This window comes from Bos mutus, chromosome 29 (genome assembly GCF_027580195.1).
Source record: "Bos mutus isolate GX-2022 chromosome 29, NWIPB_WYAK_1.1, whole genome shotgun sequence".
In the NCBI taxonomy this organism is placed as follows: Eukaryota; Metazoa; Chordata; class Mammalia; order Artiodactyla; family Bovidae; genus Bos; species Bos mutus.
Genome location: NC_091645.1, coordinates 36,299,208 through 36,316,502, shown reverse-complemented (window position 1 = coordinate 36,316,502; position 17,295 = coordinate 36,299,208). Strand labels below are relative to the sequence as shown.

The following is a 17,295-nucleotide window of genomic DNA, read 5'->3' as shown; positions in this document are numbered from 1 at the left end:
AATAATCCACAAGCTTTGGTACTTTAGGTATTACTTGTTAAGCATTTCCTAACTAATCCTAATACTCCACAGGACTGCAATACCACTCACTGCTGATAAACAATGAAGTTGGGCCAAAGTGACTTTGTACTTAACCAGGAAGCCAGTCTGGTCCGGCTTAGGACTGAACTCAGATGTTCTTATTCCTCAGAAGTACCTAATGACAGGGTTCTGAGAGAGCTCCATAATGAGGCAGAGAAAAATCTCAGGTCAAGGGAGGCTTTGAATTTAAATATAGCTGAAAGCCAAGGATAAGAATCCTGCAAATCCTGCAAAGAATGTGAATCTTGAATGAGTAACAAACTCTGGATATGCAAGTCTTAGTTCTGGATCTTTTGTTCTTTTTTAAACTTCCTTCAACAAATACTTATTAAAGATTTACTTTGCACCAGTACAGCAATGGTTGTTAAGGATTATAAAATATGTGTCCAGCATGGAATTCAGCCTAAAGGGAGCGCCATAAGCAGTTCCATGCAGGGTGACTGGTGTCCCCAGGACACGGAGGGGAGAAGAAGGCGGGTGGGGGTGCCCTATAGAAAAGCACATCCAAGGCAGTGAGAATCCAGGTACGAACTCTCCAGTGAAGGAAATGTGGAGTTAATCAGGCTCTGTAAGAGTGGGTTAGGACAGATGTGAAAGGCCGTGTGGACCCAGAGTGCCACTCATTCGTACAGGATTTCCCAGACCTTGAAATGCACTCAGTCTCGTGAGGTTCTCACAACTGCCTGCACTCAAGAACATGGGGCCCTTCACGGAACAGGAGTAGCCTGAAGCCACAAAGTCACTAAGTCCCTAAGCCAGTCCTCAGCAAGACTTAGAGGCCAGCTCCTCTGTCCTGCACCCTCCACACTGCACACCAAGCCAGCAGAGGTCATTTATGTGAAGCCGGATGCTCTGTGGAAGGAATGCTCTACTTATGTGACAGGCAACGAACCTCCCAGGGTGAGCCAGCAGCTCAGGGCTGAAGTCACACCTCTGGGATTAAGAACGAGCTACACTGATTGAATTCTGAGAAAAGAACCTGTGGGTCCCCTTTCAGGAATCACTTTGGTCTGCCTGCTAAGTACGAGCCCAAACGTTCACTGGGCAAGTCCTGAATGAACCAAGTTCTATTACTGGTAATTAATGTAAACATGTTCTTTCCTCAGGGACTGGAGGTGAGAAGGAAGAACCTAGTCCCAGTCTTCCTTTCACCAGGAGGGGACAAAACACTTTAGGGAATTGCAGCATTTTCTCCAAAGTGAGGGATCGAGGTGTTGAGGGTCAGACACAAATGTTAAAACTTGTTTTCACGCCCCCTGCACAGCACAGGTTGAGACACCTTCAGGGAGGTGTGTGTGATGACGTACAAACCCATCATGATGCCCTGCACCAAATCCAGTCTGATACGTGGTCTGAATACTTACACCAGCCTCTGAACCAAATTCTTCTGAATTTGTTCCCCCCAAACCCCCACAATAGTTCCCATGTTTCTGTAAGACCCCTGAGGTCTGCCCGGAAGCAGCCACAGCTGGTGCCTGTGCTGGCAGTGGCACTCGAGCAGCCTGGGGGGTGGAGGGGCTGCCACCCTGGGGACCCACAGACAGGCTGGGCAGGTAGCACCAGGTCACACATTACCAGGGTTCTGAAAAAAACCTGTCTGCTAGGATGTAAATGTCTGTGGGCACCAGGGAGACGGTCAGAGTCAGGTGACTTTAGCAAATAAAGTGGGGGTGAGGGTTGAGGCTGGAAACATCATTAAATCACTTGTTAAGTAAATTCAAAAGGGGTTTATTTTAACCGGCAATAAATATCAGAGCCAGGATTCCTCAAATTACTGCCTCTTTCTCACCCAGAAACCAGGACCCAGGGTTTCCATGTGCAACATGCTGCAGGGAGTGACACTGTGCAGACGCACCCTCCTCCACTCAGCTCAAAGGCTGTTTTCCCTCCCTGCAGGCTCCACCTCTCCCCATCACCAACCTCCACTCTGCGCCAGCCCTCAACCACCCGTCACCAATCTCCTCTCCGTGCTAGCCCTCAACCACCCATCAAGAGCTCCATCCCGCCCCACCCATTCACCCCTGCAATCTGGCCCCCAGGTCCACCCCTCCCGGCTCAGGGCGGCCACCAGGTCTCATCAGGACATGTCACTTCCCTGCAGGAAGGTAGCAAAGAGAGCACTTGACCTACAACCAGAAGACTGCACTCACGTCTTGGTTCTAACCTCAACTCAGACGCGGGTTCTCTCAGTTAAAAGAGGAATGACCACGCCTATCTCACAGATCTGCTTTAGGAATCAAATGTCTTTGTGTCCAGTGAGCTGCTCTAACTTTCTCTGCACCACTGCAACTTGCCTGATACTGCCCTCCAACTCCACTTCCTCACCCTGACTCCATCAAAGAATGTCACTCAACTTTCATGGGTGAGGAAAACATTCTTAATAACCTGGATACTTTCCTGAGAGACAGGAAAGCCCCATGGCTGCAGAAAAGCTTTACTACCCAACACCCACTCCAATATGAGAGGCACACATTGTTGACAACCAGTGCTTTTAATTACATTTTAAAACCACATTCTGAGCTCTGCCCATGGCTCAGTGGAGACTGAGAACCGTGAACACCCAGGAGCTAATGACAATAAACCCAGACCCACGAGGCAGCTGTGGCCACATACCCCCCAGCCCCACCATATTCTGGTGCAGAAGCAGCAAAGTTCTACTCAGTGGGTCAGGTAGGAAGTTTTTTGTACTTGAAGCTGTGCAGTCCCTGTGACAACTACTGAGTTCTGCCTTCTAACTGGACGCAGCCACAGACCATACCTAAGTGAATGGGTGTGGGCTATGTTCCAGTAAAACTTTATTTACAAAATCGGGTTTGCTGACTCTTGCTCTGGAGCAAAGCAAAACATATCATCTCTGAACCACAATAAAACTTGTGCTGTGAAAGCAGTTATGTGTCCTGGCTTCTGCCTACTCTGTCCAGTGGCTCTGGACGTACATGTAGACAGGCTCGACAAGGTGGACAGAGTCAGCAGGTGAAGGGTGGACCGCGGTCAAGATCCTGACTGCCCGTCTTTAAGCAGAGCTGCCACACTAATTCCACTTCTGGGACCCCACATGACCTCAATGCCCACGTCTCTCCCCCACCTCATGGCCACTCTGCTAGCATGCAGCCATCAAGTCAGCCACTAACTTACTAGGGATCTTGCTGTTCTTTCACTCTCGTCAAAAAATTAAGTAAATATGCCTGCAATGCAGGAGACCTGGGTTCGATCCCTGGGTCAGGAAGATCCCCTGGAAAAGGAAACGGCAACCCACTCCAGTATTCTTGCCTGGGAATTCCATGGATAGAGGAGCCTGGGCTTGCTGCAGTCCATAGGACTGCAAAGAGTTGGACACTACTGAAGCAACTTAATATGCGTTTTTTTGGGGGTGGGGGCATGTCTAAGCCCAGGTTTCTCCTTGATAGAGATGTACAACAGGTTTTTTCAAAAAATGTTACATAAAAACATCTGGACACAGAACACCGACCCAGACCACCAATCACAGACAAGACCAGGGTAAACACAACCCCTGCACAGAATGAGTCTCACTCACCATCCACACATCTGTGACATCAGCCCGTCCCAGTGTCTCCTCTTGGGATAGCTGGGCTCATGTGACCACAGTGAGTTCACACACCCCCACCAGAGACACTTCTCCTGGACCAGACAGGACAGAGCTCGGGGGCGCAGCACACCTGGTGCAGCCCACTCCCCGCGGAGTGCAGCTGGGCAGCCAGCGTCGCACCGCTGGCCTTCCTCAGACAGACACCCACCCCGCCCGGCAGAGGTGGGTGAGGCAGCCACCCGCGCTCCTGCCCTCCCAGCCTGAAGGCCGACTGGCGTGGCATCCGGCCACTGAATGTCTTCCTCCCTGAGAATCACTGCTGCTCGGGTGCCTGCTTAGGAGATGGGGCCGTGGTCACGACGACGGTGGAGACGGCCTTGGAGGAACCGGAGGCTGTTCCCTGCTGAAGGTGGGATGCGGGGACTGTCTGGATGCGCACCTGTGCACAGAAAGAGCGTCTGGTGGGCAGATGGCCAGCGGCCTGCAGTGAGGACGAGCGCACAGGGAAGGGAGTAGCCCGAGCCCTGAGAGGGCACTGGGCCTCACCTGCGTGGCCTGACCCTGCTGTTGGAGCTGCTGCAGCTGCTGGGCCGTGAGGAAGCTGACTGGCTTGTTGCCAGCGATGAGCTTCGCACCCGCCGGCATGGTGGTGAGGATGATGTTGCGGCCCAGCCCGCCGAGGCTGTGGGGGAGAGGCGTGAGGCCAAGCCCGGGCCAGGGGACCCCAGCACTGGACTGACGGGACACCAGCCAGAGATCCCCCCCTTCTTCCAGCTGCCACACTCCCGTGTCAGACAAAGGCCCCTGGTGCTCTGGATGAAAAGGCTCTGTGTCTACTTGGTGACCGGCCGGGGTCAGGATGGGTGCCAGGAGGTGTGTGCTCCCAGCCACAAACCCGGCCCCAGGGCAGTTGCCCAGAGACCCAGACTCCTGTCTTCACCTTCACTCTCGTCAAGTCAGAGCCACAAAGCTCTGGACCCAGGGAGGCCCTCGTTCTCTGCACCATCACACCCCAGGGCCTGACTTCGCGGGGAGGCTTCCCTAACAGCACGCCGGTCACCGCCCACTCCACCCAGTGCCTCCTGTCGGTCCCTTGCTCTGTCCCCAGAGCATGCACTACCACCCCATAGACGAGGTTAGTTCACTGTTCCTACAGCGTGAGCCTGTTGGTAGCACTGACCTCACTTTATCCCCAGCACCTGAAACAACCTGAGGTGCTCGAGACACCGTCAAGCACAATGAAGGAGCCCAGGAACCAGCCGCCTTCCCCGTGCCCTCGTGTCCAGGAGCCCCCAGCACTGCCTCCCCCACCCGCCACAGCACTTACTTGGCACCCAGGTTGCCTTTGATGATGGGGGCTGTGACCACACTCTTGCCCTTCATGGGCTGGCTGATGACAGACAGCGGAACTGTGATCCGTGTAGGCAGCTTACCCTACAGAGAAACAGAATCAGGTTTATGAGAAGGAGGAGGCAAGGACCACCGTGCAGCGTCACCCAGGGGCCGCCGGAGCCAAGGAGTCCTCTGTAGGGCCCAATGCTCCTATAGCTGGGGTCCAGGTAAGGGCTCATGTGTTCTACCAAGGGGTCATCTGTCTGTGAGCCTCCTCCTTCCTGCTGAATCAAAGCAGCCGAGGGCACCTGCCGGCATCAGGATAAAACGTGCGCCCGAGCCATAAAGGAAAGCGTGTGTTCCCTTCATGGCAGTAGAGGCTGGGTCCCAGAGGGAAGGCTCTCACTCATCCAGCACCCCGACACTTGGCACAAGGCAGCCAGGCGGAGGACCCGAGCCGGGACAGAGGCGATCAGGAGTTGTCATGGTTAGGTGCAGAGCAGGGGAGCACACAGCAGGGCACATTCCCGGGTACTGTTCCTCCCAGAGATGAGAGAGGTGAGCTGGGGACACTAATACTAAACTCACCCAAGAGAGAAGTGCACCTCACAGTTAAATGTGGGGAAGGAGTGCAAAGGGAGCTGGAGATGCCTGGCGTGTCTGGGACTTCAGGATGGTTGGGGTAGGTCACTACAGCCACCAGTTTTTAGGTGGCCTGGTTTTAACCTTTGGTTGATAAAATTTATACACGGTAAAATCTTGTGTAAACCTGACTTGAAAAAAATAACTCAAGAGGAGCAGTCAACAAGATGCAAAGAAAAGGAATCAATATTTCCTACAGGCAAACTGGTTCTACAGCAGCCAGGCACTCGGGAGGAAACCTGTCCCCCGGGCCGGACACTGATCTCCAAATGAGTCAACTATAGCCCCAGAGAAAGCACTGAATGGTGCCAGCAGGCCAGAGGACGCAGCCAGGTGGTGCCTTCAGGGAATCGACTGAGGGCTGCACGGCTGTGCTAAGAACCCGGCGCTGGGGAGATTTCAGAGCAGCACCCACCGACGGTGCGTCCCTCTGTGAGCAAGGCAACAGCTGCCTAGGCACCACCCCTCAACCTGCCTGCCCCACCCGGAGCTCTCTCCTTACAGTCACCCCGACTGATGGCCACAAGCTGGATGCCGCGGGACACACCTGTGTCAGGATTCAAGAGAAAAGTGGATCAAGTGAGCGCCGTTTCTTCGTTGCCTTAATTCTCTGATGTGAGAACCTCAACAAACACCTCCTTTAAAGCCAGGCTGCACTTTAGGGCTGGGTGCCTGGCTTTCCTACCGTGTTGGTCCTGCTCTCCCCATCACTCTAGCTTTTATCCTAATCGATGAGGTTTTACTATACGGCTTACTTAGAGAAGTCAGACTGCGCTCTGTACTGTCCAGATGCACCTGCCATACAGAACAATGCCCCCTACCCAGAGGCTAAAGAATAAACACCTGCTCCCCAAAACATACCTGTTGATACAGGAATCTGGTTTACGATAAGGGCAGTATCTCAAATTAGTTGGGAAGAGACATACTACGCAACGATGCTGGAATAATGTGAAAAATGAAGGAGGAGCTTATTCAGACACGACATTCACAGAAATACATTTCAAGTGGATTTATCCATTATACTTTTTTTAAACTCTAAAAATATTTTATGAAAACAAGAGCCGACATCTTCATAACCCTGGGCTGAGGCATAAGGCGGTGAAACCTAGGAACCAGAAAATGCTGATGATCTAATCAGATAAAATACCTGCAGAGCAAAAAGGCTTCACATGCAAGGTTAAAAAATGACAGACTGAAAGAAAATATTTTCTACACATAAAAGAACTAATATGGGAAAAATATAAAGGTTGGTACGAGCTCATACAACATGAAAATACCAGAAAAACACCCCAGAAAAACAATGGCAAATATCCCATTCACCCCTGGAGAGCCCTCACCAACCTCCCCCAACAAAGGGATACCCACCCCACCAAAAACCAGGAAAAGAGAAAAAGAACCCCAGTAAGACAGGGACATAGTGATTTACAGAACAGGCTCTCACGTGCTGGTTAAGGGGTAAGGGAAACAGAAGGCTAGCTGACGCAGCGTAGGCTGGTGTGGTCTTTCTCTGAACACAGCGGGAGTGTCGAACGTTTGATGCGTACCTCCCCGGCCCACTCCTGAAACACTGTCCCGTGTTCACACAACAAACAGGCCCCGTAGCGCCGGGTGTTAACAAGGGACAGCGATCTCACTAAAAGGGCACAGTCTCAGCGTACAATCTGGAACAACCCCCACGACGTACTTTTAAATGAACAAAGCAAATCACAGAACAGTATATAGACCGAGGTTTCTCATAGGAACCTTAAAATTTCGTGCATATGTATGAAAATGCTCAGAAAAAGGACTTGGAGGATAAACGGCAAAACACCACTAGTGACGAGCCTCACGAGAGGGGAACCAGAGGGTGGGAAGAGCAAGCTCGCATCTACTCCACGCACCTCTGCGCTGCTTTAATGTTATGAGAACTACCGCCCGTGCCACACTTTCGTAACGTGTTTCAGAACTAAACAAGAGTCACACAGTGAATAAGCCTGTCTGGGTCAAAAGAGGAGACAGACTGGGCTTCCAGCCTACACCCCTGAAGTTACTCACGGCCTGGGACGTGGAGACAACCGCGGTGCTGACTGGGACCTGCCGCACGGCAGGGGCTCCGGTCCCGATGCTGATGGGGGCACTGGCCGCCCCAGAAGCCACAGCCACGGTCTTGGACACGGCAGCGTTCACGCTGGGCATAGACACGGCCGACGTATGAACAGTTCCAGACCCACCAGCCACTGAGGGCCCTTGCTTGGTGTGGGCTGCGACCGTGATGGTCTGGCCTGCTGTGGGGGGCATCACCCCCAGGCCCTGCACGATGCGAATGGTGGCAGCTGGTTTCGCTTCCGATGAGGCCACCGTGTTTTTCCCCTTCTGGTCGGCCACGCTCACGCCGAGCGCTGGCATCAAACGCGCTGGCTTGAGATCAGGAGTCACTTTGACCACAGTGGTCCCTGTTGGAGTGGACGATGGGGCAGTGGCCACACCGGCCTTGGCAGGGCTGTCAGTGGCATGAACGGGGTTGGATGTGACGTGGAGGGTCGCCGAGATGCCTTTGCCCGTGGTACCGGCGCCCGTCCCAAAGAGGTCCTGGGTCAGTTTGACTGTGGTGACCTGGGACTTGGCCAGTGTGGCCATCATGTCTGGGGTGATGCGCAGCACCGTCTGGCCCTTGGCGTCCGTGGTGATGGAGGAGGGTGGCAGACGCAGCACGTCCTTGCCCTGGATCCGGAAGTTGGTGGCTGCGAGGGGGACGCTGCTGCCCGTCTGGGGCTTCACGCCAAGCTGCCCAGTGATTGCCACCTGCAAGGAAAGAAGAGCACTGACACAGATGTTCTCCGGGCTCAACGGGTTTCAGGGGAAAGCCAGGGAACCTCCATTGCAAGAGATGTATGTTTCCTGTACTTTCCTAACTTTTTACTTTGAAAAATGGAGGACGGTCACCAAAGTAGAGAACAGCCTAACAAATTCACATACCACCAGCTTCAGAAGTCACCACGTGGCCAGGAATATCTATTTTTCCCCACTCTTCAAGGGCCCGGGTGGAGGGAGGGAGGAGTCGGAATATTTTAAAGTAAACCAATAAACATCATTTTGCTCATCAACACTTGTCCCTGGGTATCCAAGGCTGCTCCAGACCTTCACATAAAATAGCCCAGGACCAAATTTAAAAGTAACTATCTATTCTTACCTAATAACCACCTGGTAAATATTATAAGACACACTCACATTTCTCCTACTGTCTCAAAAACATCTAATTATGGCTGAGCCAACCTCCACTTTGAGGCAGCACCACACTCGGTGCTGAAGGGCTGCACCCTGGGACCAGACTGGTTTTCACACCAACGCCTACTTACCTAGAGCCAACATCCACATGCAACAGGTACGACCCTCCTAGCCGAAGAACTGTGTCTAGTGAGCCAACCCCCACCTCTGCCGGACCACTGAGTGTCACAGTGCCGCCCCCACCCTAAAGCATGCCCACCCCTGCCTCACTCCACATCCCCCTGCAGCCTAGGTCTCCGCCCTCAGCAAAAGCAAGGCTATCTATCACCGTCTCCCCTGCCTTGCCTCACATTCTATCGTGAACCCGTTCCCCAAAATCCATGACCCAGTGTGCCGGTCAAGCTCACTCACTACCCCTGTCCACTGAGTGCTCACTTCTCAGGCCTCTACACACGCCTAATGCTGGAGCTACACGGCTGCTACCCACTCCCACGTGGCTTCCCTGCTTCTGCTCTTGGCTCCAGTGTCCACGGTGCACAAGCAGGGGTTTCTTTTTAATTTATGTATCGTTAATTGAAAGAAAATTGCTTTACAGTATTATGCTGGTCTGTACATCAACATGAACCGGCCACAGTGACCTATGTTCTCTTCCACCTGAACACCCCTCCCAGCTCCCTTCCCAAACAGGAATCTCTGTAAGCGTAAACTAGGTCAAGTCATCCCAGCCCACAGTCTTTCCACGGCTCCCGTCACATCTAAATTAAAGGCGAAGTCTGAGCTAGCTGCTGGCAGCCTCGCCTTCTAACACCTTCGCATGTGCTCAGGAGCGTCCAGCTGCTTTCCTGCTGTTCCCCACACACTCCTGATGGAGGCCTCTTCACGTGGCATTCCCACACCTGGGAGGCTGGGCCTGGAAAGCACAGCACGGCGTGTGCCCTCCAGCTTCGCTCACCTTGCTCATGAGCCCCCTCCCCAGACAGGCCTTCTCTCATCAGCCGCCACCTCTGCCCATCACCCTTGACCCCCGCCCTTCCCGCTGACCGACTGTCACGGCCTTTTGGAATTCACCCCGGAAGTACGTGCCTGTCCCCCAGAGCTGTGACATGTGACACTACAAGCCTCGGGACAGCAGGGACCTGGTCCATGTGATTCACCCCTTGACCCCACACCCTGCAGTGCCCGGCACACAGAGGGCACTCAAGAAACCTTCGTTTGACGAAGAAATAACTTTGCTTCATCATTAGTAGTTCCGTTTCTTCACAGTAAAATGGGAATAATCAAAGTGGCTGCCCTGCGGTGTCAGGAGAACGACAGCACTCAGCATCTACAGCACGTTCAGCACCACCCAGGCCCTGCTCTCAGCAGTCGGGGCGATTCTGCCCAAACAGTCCCTGCAGCTCCACGGTTATCTTCGCGCACACACTGCTATGAAAGCACAGACACACACGTTCCGTTTCCACAAGTGGAAAATGAAATGCCAACACCACCTGTCCATCCGTTCTACAGGGTTTTAGATAAGCACATCCGTGAAAAGTTGACTCCAAATCCAAGGACTCAGCTACTAAATCCTGAATTACATGGAGAGAAACAAAAAAACCCTTTCCAGCGTCTCCCAAGCTTGCACTGCCCTTGCTGGAAACTCACACTTGAATAGAAATGAACTCAGAATCAGAGGTCACAAACCACTAAGGTCTCCAACTGTCCTCTGATTCTGGACAACGTACTCAGACCCGCGCAGAGAGGCTTCATGTACCTGCTTGATAATGTTCTGTCCTGCGACGCTCTGAAGAACAGCTGCCGTGGGGGTGCTGGGAGTGGGGCCCCCAGGAGAGCTGGTGGCAGGCTTGCTCGTGGGCTTGGCCGCCGCGGGGAGACTTGTCACTGTGAGCCCCGCCGACCCGGGTCCCGGCCGCTGCACGGTGGCCGTCGCTGTCTGCGCTTTGACTGGAACAGTGGCCATGACTGTCTAGTTCCGGGCAGGAGGCCGAGAGTTTAGACAGGAAGCCGCAGACCGGAACCCAGAAAGTCTCTAGCTGTCACCACCCAAGACGCATTCCCATAGAAGGGTTTCTAAGCTTATAGTACCGAGCACTCACTACCCCCTGAAATGGACAGTGTGGAGCTCTGACATGCTGGTAGAACAGCTTAACTTTCAGAAACACTTTCATATCTAACATCTCACTTTAACCATGCAAAGAGAGGGGAAACACCATACCCCTTTACAGCACAGGGGCCTGAGGCAGGAGACTCTTGTCTACAGCCCCACGATCAGTGGCCTAGAGAAGATTAGAGTCACGACAGAAAGAGCCTGACACCAACACTCATGGGCCTCATTCACATCCCACCTTCATCCACCAGGTTCCTGATGTCACAACCTGGGGTACCTCACTAAACTTCCCATAGTTCTGACTCCCGACGTGCAAACACAACTCATAACTCGGTCACTGGGCCCTAGGCATTAACTGAGCTGTTGTGATAAATGCCATCAGCAGCAGCAGTGACCCAGGTCCTGGGTCCCAACCCAGACTGCCCACCAGATTCATGAGCCCACATGTGCAGCCCGTCCCTCTTACCTGTGGCCCACCTTTGGCCTGCGCGCCAGTGGCCGGCATGCGGATCTGCGTTCCCGCGGGCATCGGTGGAAGTGGCGGGGCTGGCCCTGCTGGCTGCGTCACGGCGGGAAGGCTGGGCGGGGCCACCACCCGCACCTGGGGGAGCCCAGCTGAGCCCGAGTGGCTCACGACACGGGCAGCAGCCTGAGAACTCGGCGGGGTCTGGCTGGATGCCGGGGACAGCATGGTTCCCAGCTGCGGCATGGTTGGTGAGGACACGAGAAGAACACTGCGAGGAGCACCCGGGGAAAGAAGACACAGCTCAGGACAGCACGCGGAAGGAGCCTGGAGGAGAAGGCCCGAGAGGAAGCGGAATGCTCACCCTGACGTAGACTTGGCCGGCTCCGAGACTGTCGTGGGGCCGTTCTTGTTCACTGGCGGGACTGGTGGTGGGGAGATCGGCGTGGCAGGCAGAGCAGGCGTGGTGGGCGTCACGGGCGTGACCGGGGTTGGGGGCATGCTGGAGTCGCTGAGGCTCAGCTGGCTCTGCTCAGATGGGCCGCCGCTCAGGACCTTCACCGGACCGTCCTTGCTGCTGGACTTCTGCACGCACACGGGACGGAACGCACGCAGCGTGAGCAAAGAGGCAGGGATGGCTCAGCCGCTCTGCCGCCGTCCCACGAGGTCACTCACCACCTTGGACGGGGGCTTGGGCTTCTGCTGGAGGGCTTTCCTGGCTTTGGCCGCAGCTGCTTGGGCTTGGTGGATTCGCTCTGTGGGCAAGTGGGCAGCTGAGCTCAGGAAGGAGGGCGGTCTCGCTGAGAGCCAGGGCTCCGACCCCTGCACAGTGGCGTCCTGAGCGAATGCCAAGGAGAAGGGTGGGGCCGGGACAGAACGTCAGGACGCCCGGGGCTAGCGGGGCACATACCAAACTCCTCCTCGCTGCGGTCCCGATGCAGGTAGATCCAGAGCTTCCGCCCAATGTCATACTTCACGCACGGGTCCTTCTCATAATGCAGCCGGTCCAGGGCGCCGCTCACCACTGTGTTCACCTGAGACCCGGGACAAGGGAAGGAAAACCACCGGCTCAGACGCCAGAGGAAACCCGGGGTGGGGGGGGCGGGGCACAGCCCCCACACAGAACCTACTCCCAGTGGCTCACCTGTCACTCAGCAAAACAAGAAACCAGGAGACCAGGGGGACGGAGTTGCCCTGAAGACGGTGAGTTGAGGACCCTCAGCAGACGCTGAAGGAAAGCCTCGCCATCAGCAAGGTCACAGGGCAGCTCTGCTCACCCTTCCCCAGACAGACTCCTTTCTTCTGGGATTTTTTTTTTTAGCCTTGCCACTCAGCTTGTGGGATCTTAGTTTCCCAACCAGAGACTGAACCCAGGCCCTTGGCACTGAAAGCTCAGAATCCAAACCACTGGACCGCCAGGAAATTCCTCATCAGTTTTATTAAATTTGTTATTCCAGTCTGTATTCCCTCATGTGGGCTTCCCAGGTGGTTCCAGTGGTAAAGAACCTACCTGCCAACGCAGGAGACATAAGACAGGTTCAGGTTCGAACCCTGAGTTGGGAAGGTCCCCTGGAGGAGGGCATGGCAACCCACTCCAGTATTCTGGCCTGGAGAATCCCCAAGGACAGAGGAGCCTGGCAGGGTATAGTCCATGGGGTCACAAAGAGTCAGACACGACTAAAGTATCTTAGCACGCACATTCTGTGTTCCCTTGTAAGCATCTTTAAACAACCCCTGAACAAAACACGAGCAGCCCTTCCCCTCACACCTGCGTGCTGGTGACGTCAGGCGCCAGAAACTGGGAGTCCTTGAGCAGCTCACAGATCTCCGCCCGCGTGCCCTCCCCGTTGGGCAGCCGTGCTGCAGCGTCACGAACTAACACGAGAAACAGCAAAGTGCACACGTTAGCAGGGTTCCTAGGGGAGCCACCCCTCAGCTGCTGACCCAGGAGCAGGGGGACACGGCCCTCTGGGGGCGGCTTCCACCACACCCCTCACACTTTCAGCCACGGCTGAAGGCCCTGAACTCGAGAGTTTACGGGGTCCAGGAGATAATTACAACTTAAACTGAAACCCAGCATTTCCTTCCACTGTGAGCCAAGGCTGGCACAATCTTTGCTGGCATATGTTGCCAACCACATGCTGGCAGTGCTGTGATATGTAACAGAAATCAGATGATTTCTCACCACAGCACAGCTGCTGAACTCAAAGTATCAGTGCTACTCATCACCACGTGGGGATCAGAGGAGTCACAACACCTGTGGCAATGTCACATCATTTAACATAGTAAAGACCTATTTCTGCACCATAAACCTGCTTGAATATTTTTGCAATATGACTGGTTTCTTTCATAACTGTGCATTTTATTTTGGGCATTTAAAAACCTATTCTGAGAAGGGGTCCAGTGGTTACCAGACTGCCAACAACTCATGGTACCAAAAAGGTGAAAAGTCTCACCTTTCAAAGAAGCCCAGTCTGGAGGAACAAATTCTGGCACCTAAGCTAACTGAACTATTCCTAAAGGAATGTAAACTTGAGCACAGAATCCGGAAAGAAAACAAGGATTCCCTGTAACTCTCTGGGCAGGAGCCCACCCTCCGTGTCCCCACTGCAAAGCTTCCTGGAGCTGACCCTCCAGCCTTTGCTGGGGGGTGGGGGTGGTGGCGCACCCAGGGACAGGATGGTGACGTAGGCAGGCCGGTCAGAGCGCAGCAGGGAGTGCTCCCGCGCCTTGTTGAGCGAGGTCTCCTTGTCGAACACACCCTTCACGGGCCCCACCACGGACTCGAAGCCGTGCATGCGGAAGGTGAAGGCCTTGTGGGGCTGGCTGTACCGGTAGCGCTCCTGTCAAGAGAAGGGACAGAGCTCCTGAGTCAGTCAGAGGGCTCTCTCCAGCCACCCCAAGCAGTAAGGGGTCAGCCTGGAGAGACTGGAACAAGGAGGAATCAGGCTATTCCACTAGGACCACTGAGCTGACCAGAGTGGGGAAAGGACGACCCCCAAAGGCCAGTCACTAGCAAAGTCATCCAGAAGCCAATGTGTCTTGTTATCTGCAAAAAAACCATCAAAAGGTTTCTTGTTCCCTTCCTCACATCATCTCTGCTCCGGAAAAGCAATCCTGACTAAGGGAACAGTGAGGTTAAGAGTGTGAGCTGCTTCCAAGAATGCTGGGCTCAGAGCATCTCTTCTTCGCCTGGTCTCGCAGACACAGAGATTTACACTGGGTTCCAGTTTTTTCTCACCTGCTCCTGAAAAACTCGCTTCTCCTCCCCCGTGCTGGGCCGCACCACGTAGTCAGTCCTTCTGGAACACAAAAACCTATGGGTCCATTGCCCTCCACCAGGGCCCAGAACCACCAGGCCCATCACCCCTTCTCCAGCGTCCAGAACCACCAGGCCCATCGCCCCTATTCCAGTGTTCAGAACCACCAGGCCCATCGCCCCTATTCCAGTGTCCAGAACCACCAGGGTCCATTACGCCTTCTCCAGTGCCCAGAACCACCAGGCCCATTGCCCCTTCTCCTGCACCCAGAACCACTAAGGTCCATCACCCCTTCTCCTGCACCCAGAACCATAGGGTCCATCGCCCCTTTTCCAGCACCCAGAGCCACCAGGTCCATCGCCCCTTCTCCTACACCCAGAACCACCAGGTCCATCGCCCCTTCTCCTACACCCAGAACCACCAGGTCCATCGCCCCTTCTCCTGCACCCAGAACCACCAGGTCCATCGCCCCTTCTCCTGCACCCAGTACCACCAGGTCCATCGCCCCTTCTCCAGCACCCAGAACCATAGGGTCCATCACCCCTTTTCCAGCATCCAGAGCCACCAGGTCCACTGCCCCTTCTCCTGCACCCAGAGCCACCAGGGTCCATCGCCCTTTCTCCTGCACCCAGAACCACTAAGGTCCATCGCCCCTTCTCCTGCACCCAGAACCACCAGATCCATCGCCCCTTCTCCAGTGCCTAGAACTACCGGGTCCATCACCTCTTCTCCAGCACCCAAGACCACCATTCTCCAAGGGAACTGAAGGGAGACTGGGGAAAAGCACACAGCTACAGGTGGATCCTGCCACTCAGACTCCTGGGGCAACACTCCTACTTTGGGAGCATGCTGCCCCCCCGGGAGGCTGAGGCAGGCAAGGACCCATGGACCCAATCTCTCTCAAGCTCTCCGGCTCTAACGTACAAGGACGTGTCAGCGCAACCAGGGCGGGACTGAGACAAGGGTTTCCTGGGGCACCACCCTCAGTCAGGTACTGCTATACTCACACCCGAGGAACAGGCGTTGTGGCATCTGAGCTGTCCTCAGTTTCTTGCTGGAGAAAGGAAAACAGTGACAGGTCAGTGGACTGCAGAATTCTGTTTAACTTCTGGAAGCCCAAGACGAGAGCTGGTGTTTTTCAACAACATATCGTACAGAAGGTTCTCACAACATACCTTACAGAAGGCCTGGTCTTTGGTTTCCAACCACAGCTGGAAGAGTGCAGCTAATTCCTTTTCATTATCTTGGGACTGGCCTATTGGAACAAAAAGGCAGAAAATAACAACAATGGGATCTAAAGGTACAACGTGAGGACCCCACTTCCTCCTCCTGGCTGTACCTATGCCCGAGGAAGAACCTGTCAGGACTGTGGCAATGGTCCTGTGTACAGAACAGCCCTCGCAGGACTTCCACACGCAGGATGAAACTGGACTGCTATCTGACAACACGAAGTGTGGAAATTAACTTGAAACTGACTTGAAAGGATTAAAAACCTGACGGGATTAACGTCAAGTGTCTGATGGACATCCCCACGGGCTGTCTAGCCAGCACCTTAACTCCTCAGTCACCTGATCTTGGTGGCCTCCCTCAACCCCAGCCAAGCACTCCCACAATCACAACTAGATCTTGTCATTCTCCGAAAGAGCAATCTTCAAGATGCCTAATCTAGTTTCTCAATCCTGGTAATGCGGGATTACCTGGGTACTTTTGAAAATGCTGAGGCTCAGGCTCCCCAAAACCAACTAATCAGAACAGATGTGGGGAAGGCCCAGGCATCAGAATTTTTTAAAGTTTCCCAGGACATTCCTGGCAGGCCAGTGCTCAAGACTCCGTGATTCCAATGCATGAGGTGCTGGTCTGAACCCTCGTCAGGGAATGAAGATCCCACATGCAATGCAGCACGGCCAACAAAAAGTTTTTTAAATAAATAACAGCAACAACAAACACTTGTAGAAAGTGCGGTCCAGATCCGCTGTCTCCCTAACTGGAGGCGAGCTGCAGGAGAGGGCCTTGACAGCCAGGACACGCAGCTCTCCACAGCGCACGCAGAGGTCAGCTTTGTGGCTGTTCACCTGTGTCATGTCTCTGGCTGCCCTGCACAGGGCAGAGCTGAGCGGCTGCAGCGGATGCATCTGACCCACAAGCCCGAGACACTTACTCCCTGGTTGGGTCTGGCCTGCCACCCCCAGCCCCATGCCAGGTGGACCCATGGCCTCAGCACACCTCTGACCACAGCCTGCGTCACTTTTCCAAGAGCATCACCATTTCTTCATGTCCACAGACCCCGTCTTGACCTTCCTGAGCTGCAGGAACCATGGAGGCTAATGAACACTCCCCATCTCCTGACTGAGACCTCATGGCTTCCTCCCAACTCTGTGGTCACTGCCTCCAGAGTCCCCTCTGCCTCTCCCACCCTGGAGTCTCTCAAGGCTTCATCCCAGGCCCTCTGGCCTCCTCACTGGGCCCATGCCTCTGGCTTCTCTTACTGCACACATGCCCACAGCTCTCTACCCTGACTTTCTGGTCTGGACTCTAAACCCACCATCCACTCAACACCTCAAAGGAAGCTCAAGCCGCAGCACGTCCATAACCACACGCGTGCTCCTTACCTCACCAAGCCTGACATCCTCCCCAGCTGCCCATAGCGGGCCCCATTCAC

The 17,295-nt window shown here is 54.4% G+C and overlaps 1 protein-coding gene across 1 annotated transcript in view; it reads right to left on the bottom strand.

Annotated features, from left to right (window-relative positions):
* Positions 1-2,553: 2,553 nt before the first annotated feature.
* NFRKB (nuclear factor related to kappaB binding protein) overlaps positions 2,554-17,295 on the bottom strand; it is a 31,215-nt gene continuing 16,473 nt past the window's right edge. The window contains 14 exon segments of the mRNA XM_070365276.1: positions 2,554-4,067; positions 4,175-4,310; positions 4,956-5,062; positions 7,637-8,383; positions 10,560-10,772; positions 11,380-11,647; positions 11,741-11,961; positions 12,052-12,131; positions 12,287-12,410; positions 13,145-13,251; positions 14,045-14,219; positions 14,618-14,678; positions 15,644-15,690; positions 15,812-15,891. Of these exon segments, the coding sequence (XP_070221377.1) occupies positions 3,942-4,067; positions 4,175-4,310; positions 4,956-5,062; positions 7,637-8,383; positions 10,560-10,772; positions 11,380-11,647; positions 11,741-11,961; positions 12,052-12,131; positions 12,287-12,410; positions 13,145-13,251; positions 14,045-14,219; positions 14,618-14,678; positions 15,644-15,690; positions 15,812-15,891 (2,492 nt within the window). The 3' untranslated portion in view covers positions 2,554-3,941.